The sequence below is a fragment of the Diaporthe amygdali genome, assembly GCF_026229845.1.
Source record: "Diaporthe amygdali strain CAA958 chromosome Unknown NODE_63_length_156346_cov_64_415879, whole genome shotgun sequence".
Taxonomy (NCBI): Eukaryota; Fungi; Ascomycota; class Sordariomycetes; order Diaporthales; family Diaporthaceae; genus Diaporthe; species Diaporthe amygdali.
Genome location: NW_026517083.1, coordinates 76,457 through 88,657, shown reverse-complemented (window position 1 = coordinate 88,657; position 12,201 = coordinate 76,457). Strand labels below are relative to the sequence as shown.

General features: G+C 52.5%; 4 protein-coding genes across 4 annotated transcripts; 1 reads left to right on the top strand and 3 right to left on the bottom strand.

Moving 5' to 3' along the window:
• Nucleotides 1–2,832: 2,832 nt before the first annotated feature.
• J7T55_004246 (uncharacterized protein) lies at nt 2,833–3,449 on the bottom strand (the record flags this gene model as incomplete). Its single annotated transcript, XM_053136065.1, has 2 exons — nt 2,833–3,082; nt 3,169–3,449. 2 exons carry the CDS (start codon nt 3,447–3,449, stop codon nt 2,833–2,835), a joined length of 531 nt encoding a protein of 176 aa, XP_052986345.1.
• Nucleotides 3,450–3,801: 352 nt separating this feature from the next.
• On the top strand, nt 3,802–5,577 carry J7T55_004245 (uncharacterized protein; the record flags this gene model as incomplete). Its single annotated transcript, XM_053136064.1, has 5 exons — nt 3,802–4,045; nt 4,202–4,806; nt 4,900–4,954; nt 5,015–5,136; nt 5,200–5,577. The coding sequence occupies 5 exons, from the start codon at nt 3,802–3,804 to the stop codon at nt 5,575–5,577; spliced, it is 1,404 nt and encodes a 467-aa protein (XP_052986344.1).
• Nucleotides 5,578–5,778: 201 nt separating this feature from the next.
• J7T55_004244 (uncharacterized protein) lies at nt 5,779–7,275 on the bottom strand (the record flags this gene model as incomplete). The annotated part of the gene is made up of 4 exons (XM_053136063.1): nt 5,779–6,383; nt 6,509–6,721; nt 6,795–6,856; nt 7,106–7,275. The coding sequence occupies 4 exons, from the start codon at nt 7,273–7,275 to the stop codon at nt 5,779–5,781; spliced, it is 1,050 nt and encodes a 349-aa protein (XP_052986343.1).
• A 1,855-nt stretch (nt 7,276–9,130) lies between these two features.
• On the bottom strand, nt 9,131–10,739 carry J7T55_004243 (glutamine synthetase; the record flags this gene model as incomplete). The annotated part of the gene is made up of 3 exons (XM_053136061.1): nt 9,131–9,161; nt 9,245–10,223; nt 10,295–10,739. The coding sequence occupies 3 exons, from the start codon at nt 10,737–10,739 to the stop codon at nt 9,131–9,133; spliced, it is 1,455 nt and encodes a 484-aa protein (XP_052986342.1).
• Nucleotides 10,740–12,201: the final 1,462 nt, after the last annotated feature.

The following is a 12,201-nucleotide window of genomic DNA, read 5'->3' as shown; positions in this document are numbered from 1 at the left end:
AGCCCATACCAACCATTTATTCTGCACCAACCCTGTCGGCCTGCAGTGAGCAGTTGACTGGGGTACAATTGGTCCATGGAGCGAGGTGTAAGTCCACGATGACAGCCAAGTCACGTCGGTTATTCCTAAATCAACAAGGGAAGAATATGTGAGTCTCTATACTCAAAGAAAATTCTGCTACAGCCGCTTCTTTCCTGCGCGACCTTCAGCGAGAGCGTACTGACACAGCGAGTATCCTATGGGGCGCTTTACCTAGAAACGAAGTGTGTTGCGTGTTAGACACGCGTATCGGCACAAAGAAAGCAGTGGCGTGTCTCGGAGTCTTGGTGCTCAGACTTCCGTGCCCTCTGGGTAACCTCCAGGGCGGTGCAGAGTGACAAGGGTGTCGGTCATGGTCCCCAACATGTAGTGTTTTTACACCTGGTTCCAGCATCGGCTGGGTGATGAGTAAAAGAGCCCGATGGCTCGAACAAGGCGCCAGTCAGATGTTTGAGAGGAAGCAGGGGGGTTGTCCGCAGCCTCAGCAATAGCTATTGGATGCGGCATTGCACGATGTCGGTGTTGGCGTCGCCAAGTGCAGCCGGATGGCATGGCTGATGTGCCGCTGGCGGGGAAGTGTTTACAGGATAACTTCCGAGTACATGGCCGAGTGACTCAACTGACGAAGGAGGTTTATTTGCAGCAAAAGCTAGGCAGCGTGGCTATCAGGGACAGGCCATGTTGCATGTCAGCTCCGGGAACCAATGCGGCCGCCATCGCGCAGCAACAGCATCAGCGCAATCATCAGCGCAAGCATCACGCAGGGATTCAGAACCTCCCACTGGTCGGCCGCTATTTGGATGGCATAGGTCATGCCGAATCGTCATATTTCATGACAAGTTGCGGTGGGTGTATATTGGATGGCGAGTTTCAAGGGCTCGGCGCAGTCAAGGGCAAAAGAGTTGGTGAGCAAAAGCGGACGAAGCTGAAGATGATGGGATGTCGTTGGTGTTAACGCCAAGGATCCACTGTACAGGGGTATACTTTTTGCTCAGGTACTCCTCCAGGGAAAATGTGTATATGGTTACTTTCTTATCTGCGTACACACATGGAGGAGTGTCTATGGGACAAGTCATGCTTTCAACGACGAGCCTCCCCTTCTCCCTCCAAATTCAACCCCGGCATAAGCGATAATTGGAAAGCACTTCAGACCTGAGTCCCTGCCACCTGAGCTCTAGTGGAAGCCAGCTGCGATGAAAATAGAGCAGCCAACGGGGCCTGAGCTTGACGTGAATGGTACGCTAAATCGCAGTAGGCCTGTGTTGCTGCATGCGCGGTCTGCTTTCTGTGTGAGCAATGTCTTCGTCGTCTCTTATCGTCCGCGTCTTCTCACGCGTCACTGTACACTAAGCAGCACGTCAGACCGTCCTATGCCACAGACAACCGACGGACAGAATCGCAGACGTTGTATTAAGCTCCCGCGTCATCTGCTGCTCCGTGGCAAAGCAGTTGCAGTTGTAGTTGCAGTTGCAGTCGCAGACCATGGTTTCAGTCAGAGACATAAGATGGTGGGTGACATCGGCCTGCTCACCATGCGGGCGCAACATGCGACTCGCCTCTGATTCCACCTCATCGGAGCCACAACGCCAAACCGCCAAACCGCGTCCCTAGGTGGTCGCACCGCAGCCACCTCTCAGAATCTTCTTGCTCCAACCCGCCTGCACCCACTGATGGGCAGCCCAGACCACCCTCCCGACCACGCCAAATCAAAGCGACGTCTGAGCAAGCTTTGTAAACAGCGCGGGACCGCAGATTGCCGCCCTAAGAAATGACGCATAACTACTGCGTGGGCTGTGGCTTGACTATTCCATCTCACATCAGCAGGCCACGCCGGGGTCGAAAGAACAAGATTTCGACGCCAATGAGGGGAGAGCCCTGCGCGGCGCCCAAGCCCGCTCTTCTGCAAGACGAAACCTATAAGATGACCATTTGAGAGAGCAAGTGCTTACACAGCATCGTCTGCAGCGCAGGCAATGAGGCCTCAGACGCCGGGTTGGCCGTCTGATACCTACCTCGAAGTTCCGTCCTTGAGTCGGGCAAGGGGGTTTGTTCCCCTTGTCGATATATCTTAATCTCATGAAAGAAGTCATTACTTCTTGAAGCTTGGAAGTTAACTTGATCCAAAGCTGTGTCGAGCAAGAAGCCCCGTTAGATATCAAAAAGATCCTGCCCCTTGTATCATTGGCAGTCAATCCGGGTAGCCTCATCAGTGAGCAGATTCTATCTTGTGGTATGTAGAAAATCTCTTCGAAGACAAATCAACCTGTAAAAAGCGTAGATTTGGTATCTTGGCTTCGCGGCAATCGGAGCTGAACGCTTAGCGGACAGCACAATGACCAGTTTGATCAGCGTTGGCCGGGAATGTAGTGGTCAGAGGGGACATGTCGACCGCGAAGTGGCTGTGCTCTTCCGCGCGCTTGTTTCGGCCGAGATGGTCTGCTATTTACGGAATGCCGATCAGATTCCTGTTCTTGTCACTGTACCTTTTCGCAGTATGGCTCGAAGGAAAGTTGAAAGCTTCGCGCAGGTATGAGAGGGCCCACTGTATAGAGACGAACGGACACAACCGACTTATTCGCAGGCGTGAATTTTGTAAAATCTTACAAATCACCCCTAACACCAGGTAATCATCTAGGTATATTATGCGAAGCTATTACATGTGATTGTTTCTCAGCAAAGGTCGCTGGCCAAGTTGTGCAGTGACGTGCGAGATCCCTGGGGACTTGACCAGGTGGCCAGGCAGCATCCACCCTCCACCACAGAAGTGCCCCTAAGCCTTAAGGAGGCCGAAGATCATCCCCGGTGGTAATCATCTTTCGACTCGTCGAAATAATGCGACATCTCCGTCCCAGAATTATAATAACCACACTTGACGTAGAATGGTTCGTTCTGAGGACCGCAGTTGAGGATGTTCTTGTAGCAGCCGACATTCTTGCCGATCGAGTCCAGGGCTTGGATCATTTTCAGTCCCAGGCCTTTGCCTTGAAGCTCTTTGGAGATTGCAATCTCTTCCACATGCCCGACGAGTCCTCGATTATGGATGCTGAACATAATCGTATGAGCTCTCCAGGCCCGAGGTACCAAGGTATGGGGAACAAGGGAAAGAAAGGAAGGGGATATCACACATACAATTTACGCTCCACGACCAACGAGCCTGTACCAACAATGCGTCCTTCGTACTCGAGGGCCAACAGGTAGTAAGTCCCAGCCGCCCGGAACATTTCATCGAATCGGCTATTCCATTCTTCCTCGGTGAGATCACCAACCCAAGTCAGCACCCTCAGGCAGTCTAGGTAGCCTTTCTTGAAGTCACCGCGGTCGAGGGGGCGGATGTCGAAGCCGGCCGGCAAAGATGATGTTACTTCGGTGGAGAGGAGGGATGAGGAAAACAAGGCTTCGTGTCCAGCCATTGCCGCAACAGATGGAAGTCCCAGGAGTCTCAAAAAAAAAATCTGGCTTTATTGAGGAAATTAACCTTTGGGTGACCGGATCATCTGTTAGAGGAAGAGGTTTCTTGCTGTGTTGCCGGTCCCAGCCGATAAGCGCTCCTAGGCTGGTAGGTATGTGACGAAGAGGGTTAGGTCTTTCATGAGAGGAGCGGGGGTTTATGGGGGGATCGACCCCCGATGTCATCCATTCCGGACCTCGTCTTCTTGCTGTTACGTTACAGTCGCAAAGCCTGGTGGGCTCGTCCTACAAGTACATCTAAGAAACATTCTTTTTGATGCTTCTTCCTGTTTCCTGTGCCTCAAACTTCTGAACATGGGTGAAGCTGCCTTTAATCTTGGCCGACTGCGCCAGCAGCTGGATCAATACTCGGTACCATCTGTCTTCCCGGACGCACCAGAATTCGAGAAATTGGCCCAGTCTTACAATCGAGTATTTACATACAATCCAGCTGTTATATGCTTACCAGAGAAGGACGATGATGTCGTCAATGCTATAAAGGCGGCCCAAGCCCATGGGGTCAAGGTTCAAGCTAAGGGAGGTGGCCATTCTTACGCAGGTAGGAAATTCACCTAGGATGTTCACTCTTTTGTCCTTTTGTTGTGATAATTTCCTGTTGTCCTTTGGGCTCATCATCAATTTGGGCTCACAAATGCAACCTTTCTTTCCCTCTGAGCGAGAAGGAGAAAACCGAATCAAGCTTATTTCCTCCTAGCTTACAGCTCCGGTGGCCAAGATGGTAGCCTCATCCTGCACATGAAGAGTTTCTCTACCGTCAAGCTTGACATCGAAACTAATACTGCTGTGGTTGGGGCCGGCGTTCGCTTGGGGCAACTGGCGACAGAATTGTTCCAACAGGGAAAGCGGGCAGTCCCTCATGGAACAATCAAGAATGTCGGAGTGGCTGGTCATTTTTCCCACGGGGGCTACGGTTATCAGTCTCGAGCATGGGGTCTGGCTCTGGATTCTATTTGTGGGCTGGATCTGGTTCTTGCCGATGGGAGACTGTTGCATGTTACGGCCACCGACCATCCAGAGCTCTTCTACGCCTTCCGCGGGGCTGCCGACTCCTTCGGGGTCATCCTGCGGTTTCATCTCCGGACGGTACCGGCTCCAAATGAAGTTGTTCTTTTCTCATACGACGTCGAAGGTATAGTCGAAGATGTTGAGGAGGCGACTGCTGCTTTCCTCAATGTCCAGCAGGTTGTACAGGATGCCAGTATCATCGACCGCGACATTTCCTTCGGCTTCTACATTCATGACGGAACATGGACCATCTGGGGTGTATTCCTAAGAGACAAAGAGCATTTCGAAGGAAAGGTAAGTGATTTCCACTCTAGTGGCCCAAATTTTCATTAATTCCTGATTTTCAATGGCTCGCTTCCTGGAATTAGCTGATTTGATCCCGAATAGATTGCACCCGCCCTGCTTCGTGGTTTCAAGAGGCCTGTAAAGAAATTCGTGCAGAGTATGCCATGGCTAGAGTCTCTCTCTTGGTTCTCTGGTAGTCATTCCAATAATGCTACAGACGAGGCATTTGACGCCTTCTACGCCCAGAGTGTACTCATCCCAGAGCACACACCACTCACCGAGAAGGTTGTTCGAGACTACTTTGAGGCCATGCGGACCGCCGAGGTCGAATCATCTCAGGTTAGAATTTCCATCTCTGCACAGACACGCTGTTGAACATTGAACTGAGTGTGTTCTTCAAAGTCGTGGTATGCCGTCATCAACGTTCATGGGGGCCCTGATTCGCAGATAACATCTGTTCCAGCAGAAGAATCAGCATACACCCATCGAGAGATGCTGTGGGTAATTCAACATTACGGATACTCGAGCAATCATCTACCACCTTTGCTCGACTCCACCAAGGCTGTCATTACTCGTCTTACAAGGACTGTCAGAGCCGGCGTGCCCGCATCATCATTGGGAGCTGAGCCCAACTACCATGATCCAGACATGGCTCGCGACATGGCTCACAGTCTGCACTACGGAGAAGCTGCGATGAAGCGGCTTGAGGCTCTAAAGAGCGAGATAGACCCGACCGAGGTTTTTTGGAATCCCCAATCAATTCGGCCGAGGGTGAACTAACACGAACAAACCAAAAGTCTTTTAGCCTAGTTGCATGCTGATACTACTGCCAAACTTGTCAATCAACGACCAGGAGGACAAAGCACGAGTCTGGCCTCGTTTCTGATACCGAATCCTTTACGGAGCTGGGCAGCCATGTTTTTCCGACCTTGCCTACACGGAGTCCTCGAATTCAACGGAGGATGCGGGACCAGTATTGCATCACCATATCACAGGTTTGTCGTTTCTAGTGGCCAGTATCATCGCGACAGGCCATTCTACGGTGACCTGCCGACCTGCAGAGAGCACCGCAGCCTCCAACTCTTTCCACTCGTTCGTGTCCCATGTCTGCTGCCCGAACCCCATTTGGCAACTTGCCAGGAAGCCTCTCAGCCAGTCTGCGTCCGCCTTTCGCCGCCAGGATTGATCATTGACATATTCTCTCGAATCCGGGGGACCAATTCGGTTCGGTGCCGGCTTCCAGCACGAGTGATCTTCGTCCACAAAGTATAGCGGCCGCTCGTCAGCCTCGTCAACATTTACCCATATTCGCCGTGCGCCCGGTTTGAAAAGCTCCACTGGAAGCGGGACGAAGTCTAGTCCTGACATGGCGGCTGCCAACCCCTTCACCGCAGCGGGGAACAGACCTTCCTTGATCAGACGCAGGGATTCTTTACTTGCGACGCGGTACCACATTTTCTCGAGCGCCGGGTGATCGGGGAATTTCAGCATGAAGCCATATGTCACCGCCGCTAGGGTACCGCCGGGTCTCAGTGTCGCTGCGATGGACTTGATTGCATTCGGCGCGTCGAAGTAGTGAAAAGCCACTGTTTTTCTTTTTGTGAGCCAAGTAGGCGGTCTCGTTGTGTTTACTTTATTTTGAGAAGCTCTTTGGCTCCTGAGACAATGTCCACGAATGAAATAGGGTATCAAGGACACGAAAAGAACATACTAGCCACGGACGCGAAGTCGATTGAGGATGGAGGTATCGATTTGTGGACAGACTCGGCAGGGCTGTGTATGAACGTGCATTTCGACCCAATTTCAGCTGGTGGTGCGGAAAAGGACAGCATATGTTTCGCGGCCACGAGGTTTGCCTCACCGGCATCACTGACAATCACCCGGTCGAAGCGATGGACAAGGCGTCGGGCTACTGGGCCTGGGCCTTAAGGGGGCAAGACATGAAACTGTCAGTACACAGGAGAAGCCAGAGTTAGACTGTGCGGATACTGGCTTACCTGCACCAATATCATGAGCTGATTTGAAAGTTCCATTCCCCAGGTCTTGATGATACGATAGCCTTTTGTTTTTTAAGCAATGTTTTTCCCACACGAATATGATGTGTATGAAAGTATGTTCGAAGAACAATTCCGGGCGTGATGCAAGATTTGTTTTTACCTGCCGTGTAACTCACACGCTTCCAAGGACATATACTGCGCAGGAGCAAAAAGCTGTACGAGCCTAGAAGGGATTGAAAGAGCACTGTAACGGGGACTTTTGGAGTTTATTTTGTGGGGAGGTAGGGAAATAAGTGACGAGGAAGTCTTACCACATGTTGAACATGCTGTTTGGATAAAGCGGCCGAAAACGATGATACGCCTCCCAGTCCAACTCCTTGAAGGCGAAAGGGTATTTTACCTCTCTCTTGCCGGTTGGATCCGCGCAGGACTCATGTGCCTCTTCAAGGGCGTCTGGTTGATACGATGCGGTTTTACCCATTTTGAATATTCAGTGTGAGTGAAGACTGCGCAAGACTGTCAACAAAGCGTCGAGGGATATCGAGAGCACGCTTGGGACTCTGGAGCAGCGGTAAATCGGCCCCGGATCTAATAAAGGAGCCCACGCGTTTATCATACCACGAGAACTTGTCAAAAAATAGGTTGGTCTCTCGCAGCTTTTATGCAAAATGGACACAGAGCAGATCGATAATTCACTATCGAGGGAGCAGCCAAGTCCTGGGCAAAACCCCGGGAGTCGCCACCAAGAATGATTTGTGAATCACGAATATTCGCTGCCTAAACGGGCAGCATCACCATTCACTCATCTGGGCGGACCGACCTTCAACATGTCCCTCTACGAGAGCCAACCGTTGGGATCGCCACAAAGTGTAGTTCCCATCCAGCATCCATTGGAGGTCTCCGCAAATACGAACATGGATTTTGCATCAGTATACATGGAAAGTTCCGTCCGCAAAAGAATCTTCAGAAGCATCTGTTCTGAGCGAGTTAGTCTCACTGGCCAGACACGCCGCATGGCCACGGAGCTTGTGCAGGTGGATCACTTCCGCGGCTTCTTCCATCCTCAACGCCCCTGCACGAAACCGATAGGTTATGTGACAGCCTACAAGGTGTTTCCAATTAGCTGAGAAGCAGAGGGTCCCTTCGCGGCAGTGCAAAGCAATCTATTGGTAAGTCTAATGAGAAAGGAAAGGATGGGCCCAGCTAATGCTGCCTTATATCCAGCCCTGCCAGCTCGGTGATGAATGGGGATCCGGTGAAGAGATTGTATTTCACTAGGAATATACTTCTCCATAAGCAGGCGTGTCTTTGCCCAAGGTCCTACTTTTGGCTATGGTCCGACTTTCCGTCAGGACAACAACAGCGGAAAGAGCCCGCTAACGCGCAACGGCCTGTGTTGGTATACCGTACGGTGGCCACGAGCCAAGCCCTATCATTTATACGTCAACCCGCATGATCGCAATCTGAGGCCGCAGTTTTGGCCCTCCCGGGCCGGGGCGTTGATGGTATTGACGGAAATGACAGCATCGACGGGCACATCTACTTGACCCCATAGACATCGCCTCCATGTCGAGGCAACCTCTCGCCGCCTTTTGCCCAAGCTGCGGTCTGCCGGCATGTTCCGCCGGTGACGTTTGTCAGAGCCTTGTGATGATGTGGCGAACCTTGCCGTAGCGTGGTCACGCTGCATAAACATTTCCCGGAGCTCGATTCCACTTCCTCATGCATTTGCTTCAGATTCCCATGCGTGCTATGGTCGAGAAAAAGCGGTTGCGTGACACGAGACATGCCTTTGTGCACCCACACGACGAGCCGCGGAAGCCACTTCCTTGTTCCTCTTGGCCATGCTCAAGAGTCTTGACCTCTGCGCGGCGAGTTGCCAGACAATAATTATCCTATTCGTGGGTAGGGTCCCGGTTTCCTGACGACCGCCAATAGACCACTCAAAATTGTCCATATGCCCGTATGCCTGATCAGCAGAAGACTAACCCAGGCTCACTCAAGAGACTCTTGCCTATTGTACTCGACAAAGGCTATCCTTTGGACACCGCCAGAGAGGTCCATAGTAAATGCACATAATCACCATGTACGAGGCTCGAGAATCCCGTGACATCTCAACTGATGCTATCGAATATCAGCAAGCGCGTGTGAATTTGTTTCTATTTGGCGAAGGTGATATGGGTTGATATGCGATGGGGTATCCTAAGCCCTGCGAAAACTTTCCGCTCGTACAACATAAATAGACCACATCCATAACTCGTTTCCATTCCCAGATGCGGAAGAATGCTACCGATGGCCATGCGAAACGCCAGATTCGTAGATCTCGTAAGATTGCTTTATACCGTCTCAATGTAGCGCTTCATTTCCCTGCAGGCGAGTTAGCGATCTGCGCCCAAGGTCAAGCATCCGTTGGGAGGAGGAAATATGGATCAGTGACGATCGGTACTTACCAGTCCGTGACGGCCTCGTCCCACAGCCGGATTTCGTGGTCCCGGGTGCCACCAAAATGCTCAACGAACTCATCTCCAAGGACTTCTCTGGCGATGCTTTCTTTTCGAGTGAAGCGCTCGACAGCGTCTTTGAGGCTCTTTGCCAACCTCTGGCCCTGATCGGCCTCACCGCCAATGTCTTCGCCCTTGCCCAGAGGTGGGCACGGGATCTCCAGCTTCTTCTCAATCCCCCTAATACCACAGGCAAGGATGGCAGCGTAAACGAAGTACGGATTGGCATCGGCCCCGGGAACGCGCACTTCGAAGCGAGTGGCGCCAGGTTTTGAAGTTGGCGGTGCGATAAGACGGATGGACGCAGCCCTGTGCTCCAAACCCCACGAGACGGTTACAGGTGCCCAGAAGTTCTCAACCAGGCGCTTGTAGCTGTTGATAGTTGGAGCAAACATGGGCATGATATCTGGCAAGCCCTCAAGGAGGCCAGCCAAGAAATATCGTCCAGTGTCGGAGAGCTGGGCGATATCAGGCCAGGGGGAGGAGGGATCAGGAGTCTCGCGGACTAGAAGATTCTTGCCCTCCTTATCAACCAGAGATACATGCATGTGACCAGAGTTACCAGGGAGGCCTTGCTTTGGCTTTGCCATGAAGCATGGCGTGACGTTGTACTTGGTTGCGACCGACTTAACGACGTACTTGAACAGGCTTGCGCGATCAGCCATGCCCGAGATGTCGCCAAACTCGAGGGCGGCCTCGTAGACGCCAGGACCACTCTCAGTGTGCCATCCCTCGATGTTGCATCGGAAAGCCTCGCATGTATTGAAAACGTCATAGTAGTATTCTTTGTTGTGGACTGGCCTTGTGATGCTGTAGCCAAACATTCCCTCGGTCAAGGAAGGTAGGGTGTGTGTCGGGTTGTCTTTGAGGTAGCCGGCCGCCGACTGGCTGTCGTCCGGCGTCTTGAACTGGTAGAACTCGTATTCGGCTGGAAAGACGACAAGAAATCAGCAATCGAGGATTACCCGCAATTGTGTATGCGACACAATGGCTGCTTACCTCCTGCCATGGCGCCCCAGCCCTTCTCAGCCAACTTATCAACCTGCCTCTTGAGGAGCTGCCTTGGGCAAGCACTCAGGGGCTCTTCGGTGTCCGGATCAAAGAAGCTGACGAGGAAGAAGGGCACATTATCCTCCCAGGGGATCCTGCGGAAGCTGGCCAAGTCTGGGATGGCAATAATGTCCCTGTAGCCATTCTCCTTGTTGCTGATCTTGAGCTCCTTGAAATAAGTCTGGTCGTGCATGTCCCAGCCGAAGATGACGGAACAGAAGCCGAAGCCAGCCTTTGCGATGGAGAGGAATTTCTTCTTGGAGACCAGCTTTCCACGCAGAACACCGTCGACGTCGACCCCGGCAAGCTTGACGCTGTTGTCATCGGCGAGGATGGAGGGGAGAGACTCGATGGTGATGTCGTTGGCATCGGGGGATGGTTTTTCGGAAGCCATGGTGTTCGAATTCTGGGAGCTCTTTGCTGTGTGAGGACAGGAGGATGCAAGAGACGGAGGAAGGGAAAGCGCAACAAAGCCTCAATGAGAGGGAGACTGGCTGAGGATGATTTGATGGCAGCGCGGAGGAATGGACAGAGCGAGCAGTCTCGGTCTGGGAATGGGAGGCAGAAGGGAGAGAGAGAGGGTGTAGAGGTGTGCCGTGGCCCAGTTCAGCTTGAGACTTGGAGCAAGGCCCTTACGCGCGGTAGATACCAGCCGTGGAGGAGAGGGATGATCTCGTGGGGCTTGCTGATCCCTAGGGTAGGGACGACACCCGACACCAGGGTACAGCTTGCATGTCCATGCAAGATGGGCGAGATAGGTCTCTGGGTGCAGATAAGCTTGGCCCCGAGATCGCAACGTCATTGGTGGCCCGTGCTGATACAACCCCTGCGTGTGCCCAGCTCGAGCCCAGCTATCCTGGCATCCTGGTTTCCTGATGCTGTCTGTGGCAGACCTGATGTGAGCTGCCCCTCACCCAGAAAAGGTACGTACCTGTCTTATCTGCACGATGCCCCTCATTGATATTGGAGCTCTCTCTCTCTCTCTCTTTTCGCAGCTTCAAATTTGCCAGCTGTCTGCCAACCAGGCAGCTTGACGAGCAGCTGTTCGGGGACGATAGCGAGACATTGAGCAGTTCATGGTGGGATGTTCGCATTGATCCATCCATTCCAATATTATTGCCTCGGCAGTCTGCCTCTTACCTGCTTGTGCTTTCCACATCTCAGTCCCCGCCTGGCGCTTTGTTTGCGTGCAGTACCCGATCCGGTCCGGTGATCGTCCGCGGGCGGCCGAGTCAGGGAGTCTCCGTCGCATGAGGCATTGGCTGATAAGAGCCCGCGAGACTTTTTACTTCCTTGGACGGATTTCAAGGATGCACTGATGTCTTGACTGTTCACGTCGCGTACACAAGTCAGATCAGCCAGACAGCCAGACGACGAAGGTGGGCTGTGTGTGGAATTTGTTGTCAGAACAAATCCCGTCACAGGCGAGGCTACCATCCCAATGTCCAATCAGCCCCAAGCGATGACAATCGCATGCTGGCCTGACTGGGCATTATGCGTGCGTACCACAGTACCACAGTACCGCATCTAGGTAGTATATGATACGAAACAGCTTGTGAGGGCCGCCGACAACGGAAGCTGCAGCTATCCTATCTACCTACCTACCCACAGTCTTACGGCGTGATTACTTACTAAGACTTTGCTGAACTGGCTTCATCTTCCTCCTCGACTGCTTTTCCGCTCCCGACAACTTCTTTGTGACTCAGTAGACACTCGCCCGAGACCCTGAACCTTCTCCCTCAGCCTCGCGCTTCAACACCAGACACACTGCACATCGCTCCCCTAACCACTCTCGGACCTACCAAGGCTTGGCCGTGACAGCATCACTTCTCTTCAGAACACGATAGGAAACAGCA